This window comes from Erinaceus europaeus, chromosome 12 (genome assembly GCF_950295315.1).
Source record: "Erinaceus europaeus chromosome 12, mEriEur2.1, whole genome shotgun sequence".
Lineage (NCBI taxonomy): Eukaryota > Metazoa > Chordata > Mammalia > Eulipotyphla > Erinaceidae > Erinaceus > Erinaceus europaeus.
In genome coordinates, this window is record NC_080173.1 from 73792616 (window position 1) to 73807418 (window position 14803).

Sequence of the window (14803 nt, forward strand, 5' to 3'; positions counted from 1 at the left end):
TTGACATTAAATAAATGACCTTTGCACCTGGGAGTAATACTTAGTAATTTCTCATGTGATTTGAATATACTGAAAAAAAAATCAGTATGATCCCATTCTGGATGACTTAGCAATTTCCAAAGTTATTTTATTTTAAATTTTGTTCCAAATAATTTAAATACTTTCCTGTGAGTTAGTGTAGTGTAGTATGGTTATAGTTTAGTTTTTTATTCTGTTAAATCATTTTTTCTCACGCCTGAAGCAGAAGCTACTAAAAGAATATCCATCACAGTTAGGTTCTTGATTCCTTGAGCAGTTTTCTGACTAGACAGCAATAGTGAAGTTCTCTTTTGTGAGCCAGAATGTATTTTGTGTCAGTTCCAGTAATAAAGCTATTCTTGAAGCTAATTCTAGTGACTTTTACACATTTGGATTTGTAAAGTAAATTATCTTTCAACCTGAATTTCTTTACTTATCCTGTCAACTTGCATTTAAAGGAAGGTCTCTGTTACAAAAATGTTATCAAAATAGACAGCTGCTTTTGTGTGGTGGTTAGGATATTTTTAGGGTCTTACTCATTTTCAGAGTAACTATATACATATATTAGGACTTTCAAGTCAAAGATGTCTATTGCAGCAAAGCAAAGGGAGACATCGGAGGGAGGGAGAGGGCATCAGGTACCTAAGTACACTATATTTGATGTTTGAGTCAGGGGCTTGAGCGAGGGGCATGGGTTGGTGGTGAGAGTGGTGTGCAAGATACCTATCACAGGGAGGTAAGAAACTGCATCTGTGGGCTGGGGAGGTAGCACAATGGCTGTGCAAAAAGAAGCTCCTAGGTCCCAGGCGCAATACTTAGTACCACAGCTGAGCAGTGCTTTAGTAAAAAAGAAAAAAAAAAAAATACTTGTGTGTCAACAACTGTCCTGTAAACCATTATTTTCCCCAATAAAATGATATGGGGGAAAAACACTACAAAATAAATAAAATGAAATTCAAAAAACCTAAAAATAAAAGATTTTCTATGGAGAATGGATAAGAAGAACAGAAAAGGAAGCTCCACTTTGTGCACACTTCTTCCTTGTTGATTTTCTTTTTCTTTTTCTTTTCTTTTTTTTTTTTTTTACCAGAGCACTGCTCAGCTCTGACTTATGGTGGTGTGGGAGATTGAACCTGGGACTTGAGAGCCTCAGGCATGAAAGTCTCTATGCATAACCATTATGCTATACCCCCACCCATTGATTTTCTTTTTTGCTTTTAATTAAAAAAAAAAAACACTTTATTTTGTGGAAAACACACAGGCCTGAGCAGAGTGCTGAGCTGGTGTAGTGGCTCTGCCTGTGCACTCTGAGGCAGAGAGAGCTTCAGGTTCAAAGTCAGTCCTCACCAGAAGTCAGTGGTTCAATGAAAAGACTTAAAAAAAAAACAAAACTTTATGGGGGCTGGGCAGTAGCACAGGGGGTTAAGCACACATGGCACAAAGCACAAGGGTGTGCTTAAGGAGGGTGTGCTTAACCTCCTGCAGGGAGGTTGCTTCACAAGTGGTGAAGCAGGTCTGCAGGTGTCTATCTTTCTCTCCTCCTCTGTCTTCCCCTCCTCTCTCGATTTCTCTCATTCCTATCCAACAACAACTACAAGTGCAACAACAAGGGCAACAAAATGGAAAAAATGGGCTCCAGGAGCAGTGGATTCCTAGTGCAGGCACTGAGCCCCAGAAATAACCCTGGAGGCAACCCCCCAAAAACCATTTATTTATTAATGAGAGCAATAGGAGGAGAGGGAAAGAAAGGGAAGGAGAGAGAGGAGAGAAGGGGGGACACCAGACATTACTCTGGTACATGTGCTGCCAGGGATTGAACTCAGGACCTCATGCTTGAAATGCTTGAAATGCTTTATCCACTGCGCCACCTCCTGGATCACTACTTGTAATTTTTTCATTTAGATTTTTTGCATGTCATCAAATTTGTGCCATAAAGTACACAATTGAATAGTTTTTAGTATATTCACAAAGTGTGCAGCCCTTGCCATTATCTAATTCTAGGACATTTTCATCACCTCCCAGACCCCATGCCTGTTGATTGTCACTTCTCCAGCCCCTGACAACCTCTGAACTACTTTTTATTTCTAATTGAATTTGCTTGTTCTGGACATTTTTGTTTATTTAATTAATTAACTTATTTATTGGATAGAGACAGAGAAATTAAGAGGAGCGAGGGAGGTAGAGAAGGAGAGAGACAGACACCTGTAGCTCTGCTTTACCACCGGTGAAAATCTCCCCCTGCCGGTGGGTCCTTGTGAACTATAACGTGTGCGCTCAACCAGGTGTGTCACTGTCTGGGCCCTGCTTTGGACTTTTTTTTCCCTGCCACAGGGTTATCGCTGGGGCTTGGTACCTGCACTACAAATCCACTGCTCCTGGAGGCCATTTTTATTGCCCTTGCTGTTATTGTTATTATTGTCATTGCTGTCATTGTTGTTGGATAGGACAGAGAGAAATGGAGAGAGGAGGGGCTCAAACCATGACCCTTGAATGGGTCCTTGCTCTTTGTACTATGTGCGCTTAACCCAGTATGCTACCACCCTGCCTCAAATTTTTTTGTTCTTTAAAAAAAAAAAAAGGGAGAGTCTGGCGGTAGCACAGCCGGTTAAGCGCAAGTGGCACAAAGCGCAAGGAATGGTTTAAGAATCCTGGTTCCAGCCCCCGGCTCCCCACCTGCAGGGGAGTCGCTTCACAGGTGGTGAAGCAGGTCAGCAGGTGTCTGTCTTTCTCGCCCCCTGTCTTCCCCTCCCATCTCCATTTCTCTCTGTCCTATCCAACAACAATGAGAATAATAACTACAACAAAAAACCAACAGGAACAACAAAAGGGAATAAATAAATAATTAATAAATAAATATTTTAAAGAAGTTTTAAAAAATGGGGGAGGGGTGGGCTAGACAGTGGTGCACCTGGTTAAGTGTACATGCCACCATGCTCAAGGTCCTGGATCTAAGCCCTGGGTCCCATTCTGCAAGGAGACTTTACAAGCACTAAAACAGTGTTTCTGGTGTCTCACTCTTTCTCCCTAACTCCCCTTCTTCTCTCAATTTCTTCCTGTCCTACCAAATAAAAAACAAAATGCTTATTTTCATTTGTTTCTTTTTAAAATTTATTTATTTATTAATGAGAAAGATAGGAGGAGAGAGAAAGAACCAGACATCACTCTGGTACATGTGCTGCCGGGGATTGAACTCGGGACATCATGCTTGAGAATTTGATGCTTTACCACTGTGGCACCTCCTGGACCACTTTCATTTGTTTCTTAATGAGAATGAAAGGATCAACCAGAGCATCACTCTGGCACATGCGGTGCTAGGAATCAATCTCAGGACCTGCGCCTACTAGTTTAACATTCATCTACATCTTATTTACTACATCTATTATTTACTACATCTTATTTATCCTTTTTTTTTTTAGAGATTTTATTTATTTATTAATGAGAAACATAAGAAGAGAGAGAAAGAACCAGGCATCACCCTGGCACATGTGCTGCAGGGGATTGAACTCAGGACCTCATGCTTGAGAGTCAGATGTTTTATCCACTGCACCACATCCCCGACCACTTAATTTATCCTTTCACCAACTGGTAGATATTTGGATTATTTTCACTTTCTGGTTGTTTGAGTAAATTTGATATGAACATTCATGTTCATGTTTTATTTTAAGGAGTTTATTTAAAACAATTTTTTTTCTTCATTTATTATTAGAGACAGAAATTGAAAGGGTAGGGGGTGATAGAGAGGGAGAGAGGCAGAGAGGCACCTGCAGCACTGCTTCACCACTAGCAAAGCTTTTCTGCAGGTGGGAACTGGGGTCTGTTATGCAGGTCCTTGAACATTGTACCATGTGCACTCAACCAGGTGTGCCATCATCCAGCCCCTATGTACAAATTTTTAAAAAATTTTCTATCTTTTTATTTTATTAATTCTTTTGTTGCCCTTATTTTTTTTTATTGTTGTAGTTATTATTGTTGTTGTTATTGATGTCGTTGTTGTTGGATAAGACAGACAGAAATGGAGAGAGGAGGGGAAGACAGAGAGAGGGAGAGAAAGACAAATGCAGACCTGCTGCACCGCTTGTGAAGGACTCCCCTGCAGGGGGGAAGACGGGCTCGAACTGGGATGCTTACGCTGGTCCTTGCGCTTTGTGCCACCTGTGCTTAAACTGCTGTGCTACCGCCCGACTCCCCCTATGTACAAATTTTTAAAATGGGGAGTTGGGCAGTAGCGCAGTGGGTTAAGCACACGTGGTGCAAAGCACAAGGACTGGTTTAAGGATCCAGGTTCGAGCCCTGGCTCTCCACTTGCAGGGGTGTGGCTTCACAGGCGGTGAAGCAGGTCTGTAGGTGTCTCTCTTTCTCTTCCCCTCCTATCTCCATTTCTTTCTGTCCTATCCAAGAACAACGACATCAATAACTACAACAATGATAAACTACAAGGGCAACCAAAATAAATAAATAAATAAATATTTAAAAAATACATTAAAAGTTTTTTAAATGTTCTTTTAGGGAGTCTCCATTTCTCTCTGTCCTATCCAACAACGACTACAATAATAATAATAATAAAAAAAGTGCAGCTCAACAAGGGCAACAAAAGGAAATAAATAAATATAAAAAAAAAGTGCAACAAAAGGGAATAAATAAATAAATATATATTTTTTAAAGATTTTATTTATTTATTTATGAAAAAGATAGGGGAGAGAGAGAAAGAACCAGACATCACTCTGGTACATGTGCTGCCAGGGATTGAACTCAGGACCTCATGCTTGAGAGTCTAGTGCCTTAGCCACTGCGCCACCTCCTGGACCACGATAAATAAATATTTTTTTAAAATGTTCTTTTACAATTTTTAAATATTTATTCCCTTTTTGTTGCCCTTTTTTATTGTTGTACTTATTATTGTTGATATTGGTGTCGTTGTTGTTGGATAGGACAGAGAGAAATGGAGAGATATGGGGAAGACAGAGAGGGAGAGAGAAAGATAAACACCTGCAGATCTGCATCACTGCTTGTGAAGAGACCCCCCAGCAGGTGGGAAGCCAGGGGCTGGAACCGGGATCCTTTTACGGGCCCTTGCGCTTTGCGCCAACTGCGCTTAACCCGCTGCGCTACTGCCCGACTCCCTAAAATTTAAAAAATATTTATTTATTCCCTTTTGCTGCCCTTGTTGTTTTATTGTAGTTGTTGTTGTTGTTATTGATGTTGTCATTGTTGGATAGGACAGAAAGAAATGGAGAGAGGAGGGAAAGGCGGAGAGGGGAAGATAAAGATAGACACCTGCAGACCTGCTTCACTGCAGATGAGGAGCCAGGGGCTCCAACCGGAATCCTGATACCGGCCCTTGTGCTTTGCGCCATGTGCGCTTAACTTGCAGCACTACTGCCTGACTCCCTTTTTAAAAATTTTTATTGATGAAAGAAAAGGAGAGAGAGTGTTGTGGTCCGGGAGGTGGCACAGTGATAAAGCTTTGGACTCTCAAGTAGGAGGTCCTGAGTTCGATCCCCGGCAGCACATGTGCCAGAGTGATACCTGGTTCTCTCTCTCTTCCTGTCTTTCTCATAAATAAATAAAAACCTAAAAAGAAAAAAGAAAAAGAAAGGGATAGAGTGTGAACCAGGGCATTGCTCAGGTACATGTGATGCCAGGGATTAAATTTGGGGCTTTATGCTTGAAATATCAACACTTTATCCACTCTACCACGACCCGGGCCCCATGTGCAAGTTTGTTTTGTTTTGTTTTCTTAAGATTTTACGTACTGCATGTAAGATTCAGTTGCAGCAGAGAGAGATAGTGAGTGAGCTCCATGCTGGAACACCACTTTGGTACACCAGGAACCTCCGACATGAACTGGATGCTCTGTCAGTTGAGCTATTTCCCCAGCCACCCGTGTACAAGTTGTTTTTTTCTCCTTTCTATTTTATTTGACAGAGTAGAGAGCAATTAAGAAGGGTGAGGGGGAGAGAGAGACAGAGAGACACCTGCAGACCTGCTGCTTCACCACCTGTGAAGCATCCCCCCCTGCAGGTGGGGAGCAGAGTCTTAAACCCGGGTCCTTGTGCTTGGTGATATGTGTGCTTTACTGGGTGTATCACCGCCTAGCCCCATGTACAAGTTTTTATATGGGCATGTTTTCAATTCTTTTAGTATATACTTAGGAATTTTTGGGCTATAATGTAATTCCTTGTTCAACTTTTTCAAGAACTCTTGACATACTGTATCTTTGTTTTTTGCTTTTTACTGTTTAAATATCTCATGAAATTTATCTCATGTTAAAAAAATCTCTATTAAAGTCTAGAAGGAAGATGAATAAGACTATTTTTAAGTTATTCTATTCAAAACAACTGCCAGCATGTAGCAGTTTCTCCTCTTGTGGTTAAGTTTAGGCCCTACCCTCTGTTTTTAGAGAAAAGGAAGTTCTCTGTAGGAATGCACGGGTATTCTAACTCTTGGTCTTTGAGTAAGTTAAAGGCTAGAGAGTTGTTCGTTGTCTTCAGGAAATCAGATAATATTTGCAGTCAGCCTGGCCTGCCTGATGTTGAAATCATTAAGAATACTTCTCTATATCTCTCTAGAATCCTTGGTACTAAGATTTAAATTAACTTCCACTCTCTCGAGCTAACTCATTTGTTCAGTCACTCAGTAAGTATTTACTGGATGCCTGCAGTGGGTCAGAGATACTTCTAGGTCCTAGAAACACTGTTATCAAGGAAACAGACCACTGTTCTGAAGGATTTACTCTTTCCTTTGGCGACTGATCCTTGACTTTTATTACTGAAAACAAAACAAGTAGGAAAAAGCAAATTCTGTATATTCAGTTTTAAATTTTACTTTCATGTTTTTCATCACTAATTTATTTCTACAGGATTGATTGTCCTAGTTGTTGTAAGTAGAGATAGTTGATCAAGCTGTAACAAACATAATGATGTCATCTGACCAGTCAGACATGGCCCTGATGACATTGCCACAGTCTGAGGTTGATCTAGTCTTTAAATTTTGCAGGTCCCTGAAACTCTGTTTGCATATTAGCAAAGTGAGATTAGTTTGAGGTACTGGTGATGGAAGTAGTGAGAAGTAACCATTATTAAGGTCTGTATGCAGTTATAATTAGCTTTTTAAAATGAATGTGTTGGTCTTTATGTACATTTTTAGTTAGTGTGAACCGCTATTTCAGTGTTAAAAAACCAACTCTGGGAGTCGAGCGGTAGCGCAGTGGGTTAAGTGTATGTGGCGCGAAGCATAAGGACCGAGTAAGGATCTTGGTTCGAGCCCCCAGCTCCCCACCTGTAGGGGAGTCACTTCATAGGCAATGAAGCAAATCTGCAGGTGTCTGTCTTTCTCTTCCCCTGTCTGTCTTCCCTTCCTCTCTCCATATCTCTCTATCCTATCCAGCAACGACGACATCAATAACAACAATAATAACTACAACAACAATGAAAAACAAGGGAAAATAAATAAATATTAAAAAATTAAAAAAAAAACCAACTCTGGGGTGGGGATATAGCATAATGGTTATGCAAAGAGACTTTCATGCTTGAGGCTCTCAAGTCCCAGGTTCAATCCCCCACACCACCATAAACCAGAGCTGAGCAGTGCTCTGGTAAAAAACAAACAAAAAATAAAAAAAAAAACTCTGCTCTTGTAGAATAAAGGGTCAAGTCCTGGTATAGTTCCTAGTTGAGACACTCTTAGTGAGGACTCTGACCAGTGCAATTCCTTTGATCCTTCCTATTACAAGTCTGCTCCATGACAGAAATACCACTTGAAGCTTGTGAATAATGAATGAATTAGGCCTCAGACCAGCTGCTAAATTATGACCTGTACTTGGACAAGATCACCAGATGTCATATTTTTGTACATTAAAAATAATAGGCACAATGTCTGAGAGTATACAGTTACCACTTGATCAGCTCTATCTTGATTTCTTAATTCATTTTATAACTGTTACTAATATATATATTTATTATTTATTTGTAATTAAAGCACAATTCAGCGTATGAATTTATGGTGGTGCTGGGGATTGAACCTGAGCTTCAGACATGAAAGTCTTTTGTGGAACCGTTAGGCTCTCTCTCAGGCCCACCTTTATAGATTAATCTAAATCATAGGGATATTGTCTTGAAGTCCTGTAGTTTATCCTCAAGATAAAAATGTTTTTTGAGAGGGCTGGCAAGTGATCCAGTGGATATAGTGTTGAAGGCTCAAGCATGAGGCCCTGAGTTTAGTCCCAGCATTGCATGTGCCAAAGTGATACTCTGGTTCTCTCATAAATTAATGAATAAATAAATACATACTAAAAAATAAATGTTGTTTGAAATATCATGTAATGATTAGGTACTTAGACAGTGATGTATATAAGTGAATAATTGGCATATTCCCCCCCCCATTTTACTGAGTGATTAATTGGCAAATCTTAAGTAATGTAACCCTTTTTTATAATATTTATTTTCAATTTTTTAGACAGTTAATTTAAGAGAATTGTTTTAAAGATTGAACTAGAAGTCTGGATATTCCTAATATACAACAGTAGATCCCTAATATACAACAGTAGATTATTATTCCCTGGGATTTATAACATGTTTACTAAGCACTGGGACAGATACAGAACTCAGTAGAAAAAAATAAGTTATTTCAGAAAACCAGGGCAGGAAGTCTTAGTAGCTCAGCAAAGAAAAAAAAGCTATTATTGCTACTTTTATCTCCCACTTCCCCTTCTGTTGCCCATTTTCAGAACAGTTCAAAAATCTGTTTGAATATAATTTGTTGTTGCAGTAGTGTTCTCAGTGTCCTTAAGGGGGCGGGTGGGAGTTGGAGGAGGTTAGAGCTAGGAAAGTTAAGGACAGGTGAAATAATTTTAAAATACACCCACAGTTCTACTAGTGACAGAAACTCACTGTTAACAATTTGATATATCCTTTTTGACACATTATGTATTTATTTATTTATTAAAGATTTGTTTATTTATTAGAAAGGTAGGAGGGGAGAAAGCCAGACATCACTCTGGTACATGTGCTGCCGAGGATTGAACTCAGGACCTCATGCTTGAGTGATTAATGCTTTATCCACTGCACCACCTTCCAGACCACACTTGACACATTATTTGCAAACTTGAGAGACTATTGTATATGCAACTTTGTATCTGTTGTTCTCTTTTGGTTATATCACGTAATCAGTTGTCTTGAAGTTTTTCCCATATGCAGCCTAGTATTTAATACAGACATAGAGTATAATATATTGGTACTGATGAAGCATTTGCTGGATGTGCATGGCTGGATTCATGCACATCCAAATACTAGTAGCAAAACTAAATGCCAAATGCAAGGCCCTGGGTTTGAGCCCCAGCACCACCTGGGAGCACTAGGAAAGGTGCTCAGGAAAATTCATAAATGGTGGAGTGGTACTGAGGGTGTGTTTGTGTGTCTCCCATATAAATTAAATACCAAATGCAAGGCCCTGGGTTTGAGCTCACCTGGGAGCACTAGGAAAGGTACTCAGGAAAATCCGTAAATGGTGGAGTGGCACTGAGGGTGTGTGTGTCCCATATAGCTATTTATCTGTATTGCCACTGCACAAGATTCAAAATTGATTCTCCAGTGCTGCCAATAAATTTTTAAAAAGCAGGGAGTCGTGCAGTAGTGCAGCAGATTGAGCAAGACTGGAGTAAGCATCCCGGTTCGACCCCCCAGCTCCCCACCTGCAGGGGAGTCGCTTCATAGGCGGTGAAGCAAGTGTACTACAGATATCTATTTTTCTCACCACCCCCCCCCCCCCCGTCTTCCCCTCCTCTCTCCATTTCTCTCTGTCCTATCCAACAACGACAGCAATAACAATGATAAACAACAAGGGCAACAAAAGGAAAAAAATAGCTTCCAGGAGCAGTGGATTTGTAGTGCAGGCACCAAGCCTCAACAATAACCCTGGAGGCAAAAAATATATATATATTAAAAAGCAAATCAATTAATTCATTAAACACAACATTCTGAGACCTGTGAATCGACTTACCTGGTAATTTTTATGGCTGATTCGTGATCTAAAAAGCCAAATCAGGAGTCGGGTGGTAGCAGCGGGTTAAGTGCACGTGGCGCCAAGCTGGGTTCAAACCCCCAGCTCCCCACCTGCGGGGGCGGGGTCGCTTCACAAGCAGTGAAGCAGGTCTGCAGGTGTCTATCTTTCTCACCCCCTCTGTCTTTCCCTCCTCTCTCGGTTTCTCTCTGTCCTATCCGACAAAAAAAGAAAAAAAAAAACAGCTATGACAACAATAACAACTACAACAAGCGCAACAACAAGGGCAACAAAATGGGGAAAATGATCTCCAGGAGCAGTGGATTCATAGTGCAGGCACCGAGCTCCAGCGATAACCCTGGAGGCAAGAAAAAAAGAAGAAGAAAGGAAGAAAGAAAGAAACAAGAGGGGAGGGAAGAAAAGGAGAGGGGAGGGGAGAGGGGAGGAGGGGAGAGGAAAGCCAAACCCTGGGCCTGGTGGTGGTGCACCTAGTTGAATGCACATGTCACCATGCATAAGCATCTGGATTCTTAACTTTGCCAACAGAATGCCCTAAGACCTCTAATGCACGTTTCTGGCATATGAGAAGTTGATACATTTTATTATGTGTGTGTAGTAATTACCTCCTTTAACAAAATGACAGTTTTTTGAGGTCAGGACCATGCTTTATTGATCTCTTTTTATATCCCAAATTCTGGCACTGAATGGACCATTGTAAATGTTGAATGAATATGTTTGTGAATGTTTTTGGTATATATATCGTGGTTTTTTGTTTTTTGTTTTTGCCTCCACAGCTATTGCTGGGGCTTAGTGCCAGCACTACAAATCCACTGCACCTGATGGCCAATTTTTCCATTTTATTGGATAGGACAGAGAGAAATTGAGAGAGGAGGGGGAGAGAAAGATAGACACCTGCAGACTATCTTCACAGCTTGTGAGTTGACCTCTTGTAGGTGGGGAGCCAGGGGCTCAAACCAGGATCCTTGCATGGGTCCTTGTGCTTTATACTATGTGAGCTTAACCCAGTGTGTCACCACCCGATACCATTTTTGGTATATTACTAGATAATTATCTTTTAAAAATATTTTATGGGAGTCGCACGGCAGCACAGCGGGTTAAGCGCACGTGGCGTAGGGTGCTGGTACCCGCCTAAGGATCCAGGTTCAAGCCCCTGGCTCCCTACCTGCAGGGGAGTCACTTCACAAGCGGTGAAGCAGGTCTGTAGGTGTCTATCTTTCTCTCCCCCCTCTGTCTTCCCCTCTTCTCTCAATATCTCTCTCTTCTATCCAACAATGATGACAACATTAACAACAATAACTGCAACAATACAAAAAAAAGAAAAAAAACAAGGGCAACAAAAGGGAAAATAAATATTAAAAAAATTAAATGATAAGAGTATCAAGTGATGCTCATCATATGATATGATTATTTGTTACAATGTAAAAAGCTGCCTGAGTTGGGGGACTACAGAATGTGCGATTGATTTTCATACCTGTGGCTCCAAGGTCTCAGGTTCAACCCCTGGCACCACCTAAAGCCTAAGCTTTTTCCCATTTTGTTGCCCTTGTTATTGATGCTATTACTGTGTTGTTGTTGGATAGGACAGAGAAATCAAGAGGGGGGGACAGAAGGGGAGAGAAAGAAAGACACCTGCAGCTTGAGTACCACCTGAGCAGTGTACTCACTGGTGGCTTGGGATCTCTAAAAGTGCAAAAAACAAACAAACAAATAAAAGTTTCCAGATCTCCTACGGCAGAGGTCTTTACCTGGCACAGGATAAGTTTCACTCTACTGTCGTGCATAGCTAATTGCTTTGCTAGTGACAGTCTCAGCCCATATATATTTTTAAATTTTATTTATTTATTTATTCCTTTTGTTGCCCTTGTTGTTTTGTTGTTGTAGTTATTATTGATGTTATTGTTGTTGGATAGGACAGAGAGAAATGGAGAGAGGAGGGGAAGACAGAGAGGGGGAGAGAAAGACAGACACCTGCAGACCTGCTTCACCACCTGTGAAGCGACTCCCCTGCAGGTGGGGAGCCGGGGTTCGAACCGGGATCCTTATGCCGGTCCTTGTGCTTTGCGCCACCTGCGCTTAACCCGCTGCGCTACAGCCCGACTCCCTAAAGATTTTATTTATTTGTTAATGAGAAACATGGGAGGAGAGAGAAAGAACCAGGCATCAACCTGGTACATGTGCTGCCGGGGATTGAACTCAGGACCTCATGCTTGAGAGTCCCATGCTTTATCCATTGCGCCACCTCCAGGACCACAGTAAATATTTTCTTTTTGAAACTTTTCAAATAAACTTTAAGAAAATAACCTAGGGTGGGGGTAGATAGTGTAATGTTTATGCAAAGAGACTGTCATGGCTGAGGTTCTGAAGTCCCAGGTTCAATCCCCCGCACCACCATAAGCCAGAGCTGAGTAGTGCTCTGGTATTAAAAAAAAAAAAAGAAAAGAAAAGAAAGAAAAAGAAAAAATAACCTAACTAGCAACCTGGGAAGTTCTGTAGGGGATAAAACTTTCAAAAAACAAGACCCTGAGTTTGATTCCCTGCATTACATGTGACAGAGGGAAGTTCTGGTCCTCCCCCCGCCCAATAAAAATAAATCTTTAAAAATTTCAATTACTGCCTTTCGTTGTCGGGGTTCGGTTGACACGGTTGGCGGGCAGTAGCTGAGCAAAGATGCTGCGGAATCTGCTGGCTCTTCGTCAGATTACCCAGAGGACTATAAGCACTGCTTCACGCAGGCAGTTTGAAAATAAAGTGCCAGAGAAACAAAAGCTCTTTCAGGAGGATAATGGCATTCCAGTTCATCTGAAAGGGGGACTAGCTGATGCCCTCCTGTATAGAGCCACCATGCTTCTTACAGTTGGTGGAACAGCATATGCCATATACCTGTTGGCTATGGCTTCATTTCCCAAGAAGCAAAACTGAATTCACTTCATCATCCCAGCGTTCAGCTGGTTCAATGGACCAGTAATCTGATAATCTAAGTTCTTTGGGGATCAATATTTATTGACTTGTATTAACTGCCACCAATAAAGCAGTCTTTACAATGCAAAAAAAAAAAAAATTTCAATTACTAAGTTTTCTAAAATACCCCAGTTATTGTCATTTGAAACTGGAGCTATCTTAAATTGGATGATTTCTTTATTTTTACCAAAGTACTTCTCAGCTCTGGCTTATAATGGTGCTGGGAATTAAACCTGGGACCTCAGAGCTTCAAGCATGAAAACCTGTGCATCCCATGTGTGGTCACCCCACCCTTTAATTGGATTCTGTGTAGGTGTTTTTTTTTCTTCTTCAGGATTATTGCTGGGGGTCAGTACCTGCGCTGTGAATCCACTGCCCCTGGAGGCCATTTTTCCCATTTTGTTGCCCTTGTTGTTGCCCTTGTTACTGGTGCCATTGCTGTGCTGCTGTTGTTGGATAGGACAGAGAGAAATCAGGAGAGGAGGAGGGACAGAGAAGGGGAGAGGAAGACAGACACCTGCAGACCTGCTTCACCGCTTGTAAAGCGACCCCCCTGCAGGTGGGGAGCCGGGAGCTTGAATTGGGATCTTTGCATCAGTCCTTGCGCTTTGCGCCATGTGTGTTTAACTCGCTGTACTCCCGCCTGTTCCCCTCTGTGTAGGTTTTTCTTAACTGTTTGTTTATTTATGCTACCAGGGTGGTCACTGAGGCTCAGTACCTGTGTCCACCATTCCTGTTAGTCATTTTTTCTTTCCTCTAGAGAGTGAAAGCTGGTGGCAGAGAGCGAGAAAAGGAGAGGTGCCACAGCGCCGCCAGCGCTCATGAGCCCCCCACAGTGTGGTGGCCTAGGATTTGAACCGAGATCCTTCAGTCCTCACCATGGTAATGAGTATGCCAACCAGGTGAGCCACCTCCCAGCCCTGGTTTTTTTTCTTTTTTTGCCTCTAGGGCTATCGCTGGGGCTCAGTGCCTGCACTATGAATCCATTGCTCCTGTGGCCATTTTCTTTCCCCTTTGCTGCCCTTGTTGTGGTTATTATTGTTGTTGATGTTCGTTGTTGGATAGGACAGAGAGAAATGGAGAGAGGAGGGGAAGACAGAGAGGGGGAGAGAAAGACAGACACCTGCTGACTTGCTTCACTGCCCATGAAGCGACTCCCCTGCAGGTGGGGAGCCAGGGGCTCCAACCAGGATTCTTAGACCAGTCCCTGCGCCCTGTGCCACGTGCACTTAACCTGCTGCGCTGCCGCCCGGCCTCCTCTTTCTTTCTTTTTAATTATCTTTATTTATTGGATAGAGACAGCCAGAAACCAAGAGGGTAGTAGGTGATAGAGAGGGAGAGAGACAGAGACACCTGCAGTACTGCTTCACTACTCGCAAAGCTTTCCCTCTTCAGGTGGGGACTGGGGGCTCAAACCTGGGTTCTCAAGCACTATAATATGTTGCTCAACCAGGTGTGCCACCACCCAGCCCTGACAGTATTTTCTTAAATATTTATTTATTGATGAGATAAGGAAGAAGACCAGAACATTACTTTGGCATATGCGATGCCGGAAATTGCACTTGGGACCTCATCATGTTTGTGGGTCCGATGCTTTGTCCACTGTGTCCCTTCTCAGTTGGCTGAAGCCAATATTTTAGAATAAGTTTTCATATTATTATTTTTTTTAATTATTTTATTTTATTTATTCCCTTTTGTTGCCCTTGTTGTTTTATTGTTGTAGTTATTATTAATGTTGTTGTTGTGGGATAGGACAGAGAGAAATGGAGAGAGGAGGGGAAGACAGAGAGGGGGAGAGAAAGACAGACAC

The 14803-nt window shown here is 41.7% G+C and overlaps 2 protein-coding genes and 1 long non-coding RNA gene across 3 annotated transcripts in view; all 3 read left to right on the forward strand.

Moving 5' to 3' along the window:
- LOC132542005 (uncharacterized) overlaps nucleotides 1-14803 on the forward strand; it is a 58953-nt gene that overhangs the window by 15621 nt on the left and 28529 nt on the right. The window lies entirely within an intron of this gene.
- Nucleotides 1-14803, forward strand: part of CRLF3 (cytokine receptor like factor 3) — a 46391-nt gene that overhangs the window by 3059 nt on the left and 28529 nt on the right. The window lies entirely within an intron of this gene.
- LOC132542004 (cytochrome c oxidase subunit 7A2, mitochondrial) lies at nucleotides 12631-13093 on the forward strand. The gene has a single exon (XM_060203985.1). The coding sequence runs from the start codon at nucleotides 12703-12705 to the stop codon at nucleotides 12952-12954; it is 252 nt and encodes an 83-aa protein (XP_060059968.1). The 5' UTR covers nucleotides 12631-12702; the 3' UTR covers nucleotides 12955-13093.

Excerpts from the sequence above, each read along its gene's own strand:
- LOC132542004 (XM_060203985.1), top strand. The coding sequence starts at position 12,703 with ATGCTGCGGAATCTGCTGGCTCTTCGTCAGATTACCCAGAGGACTATA.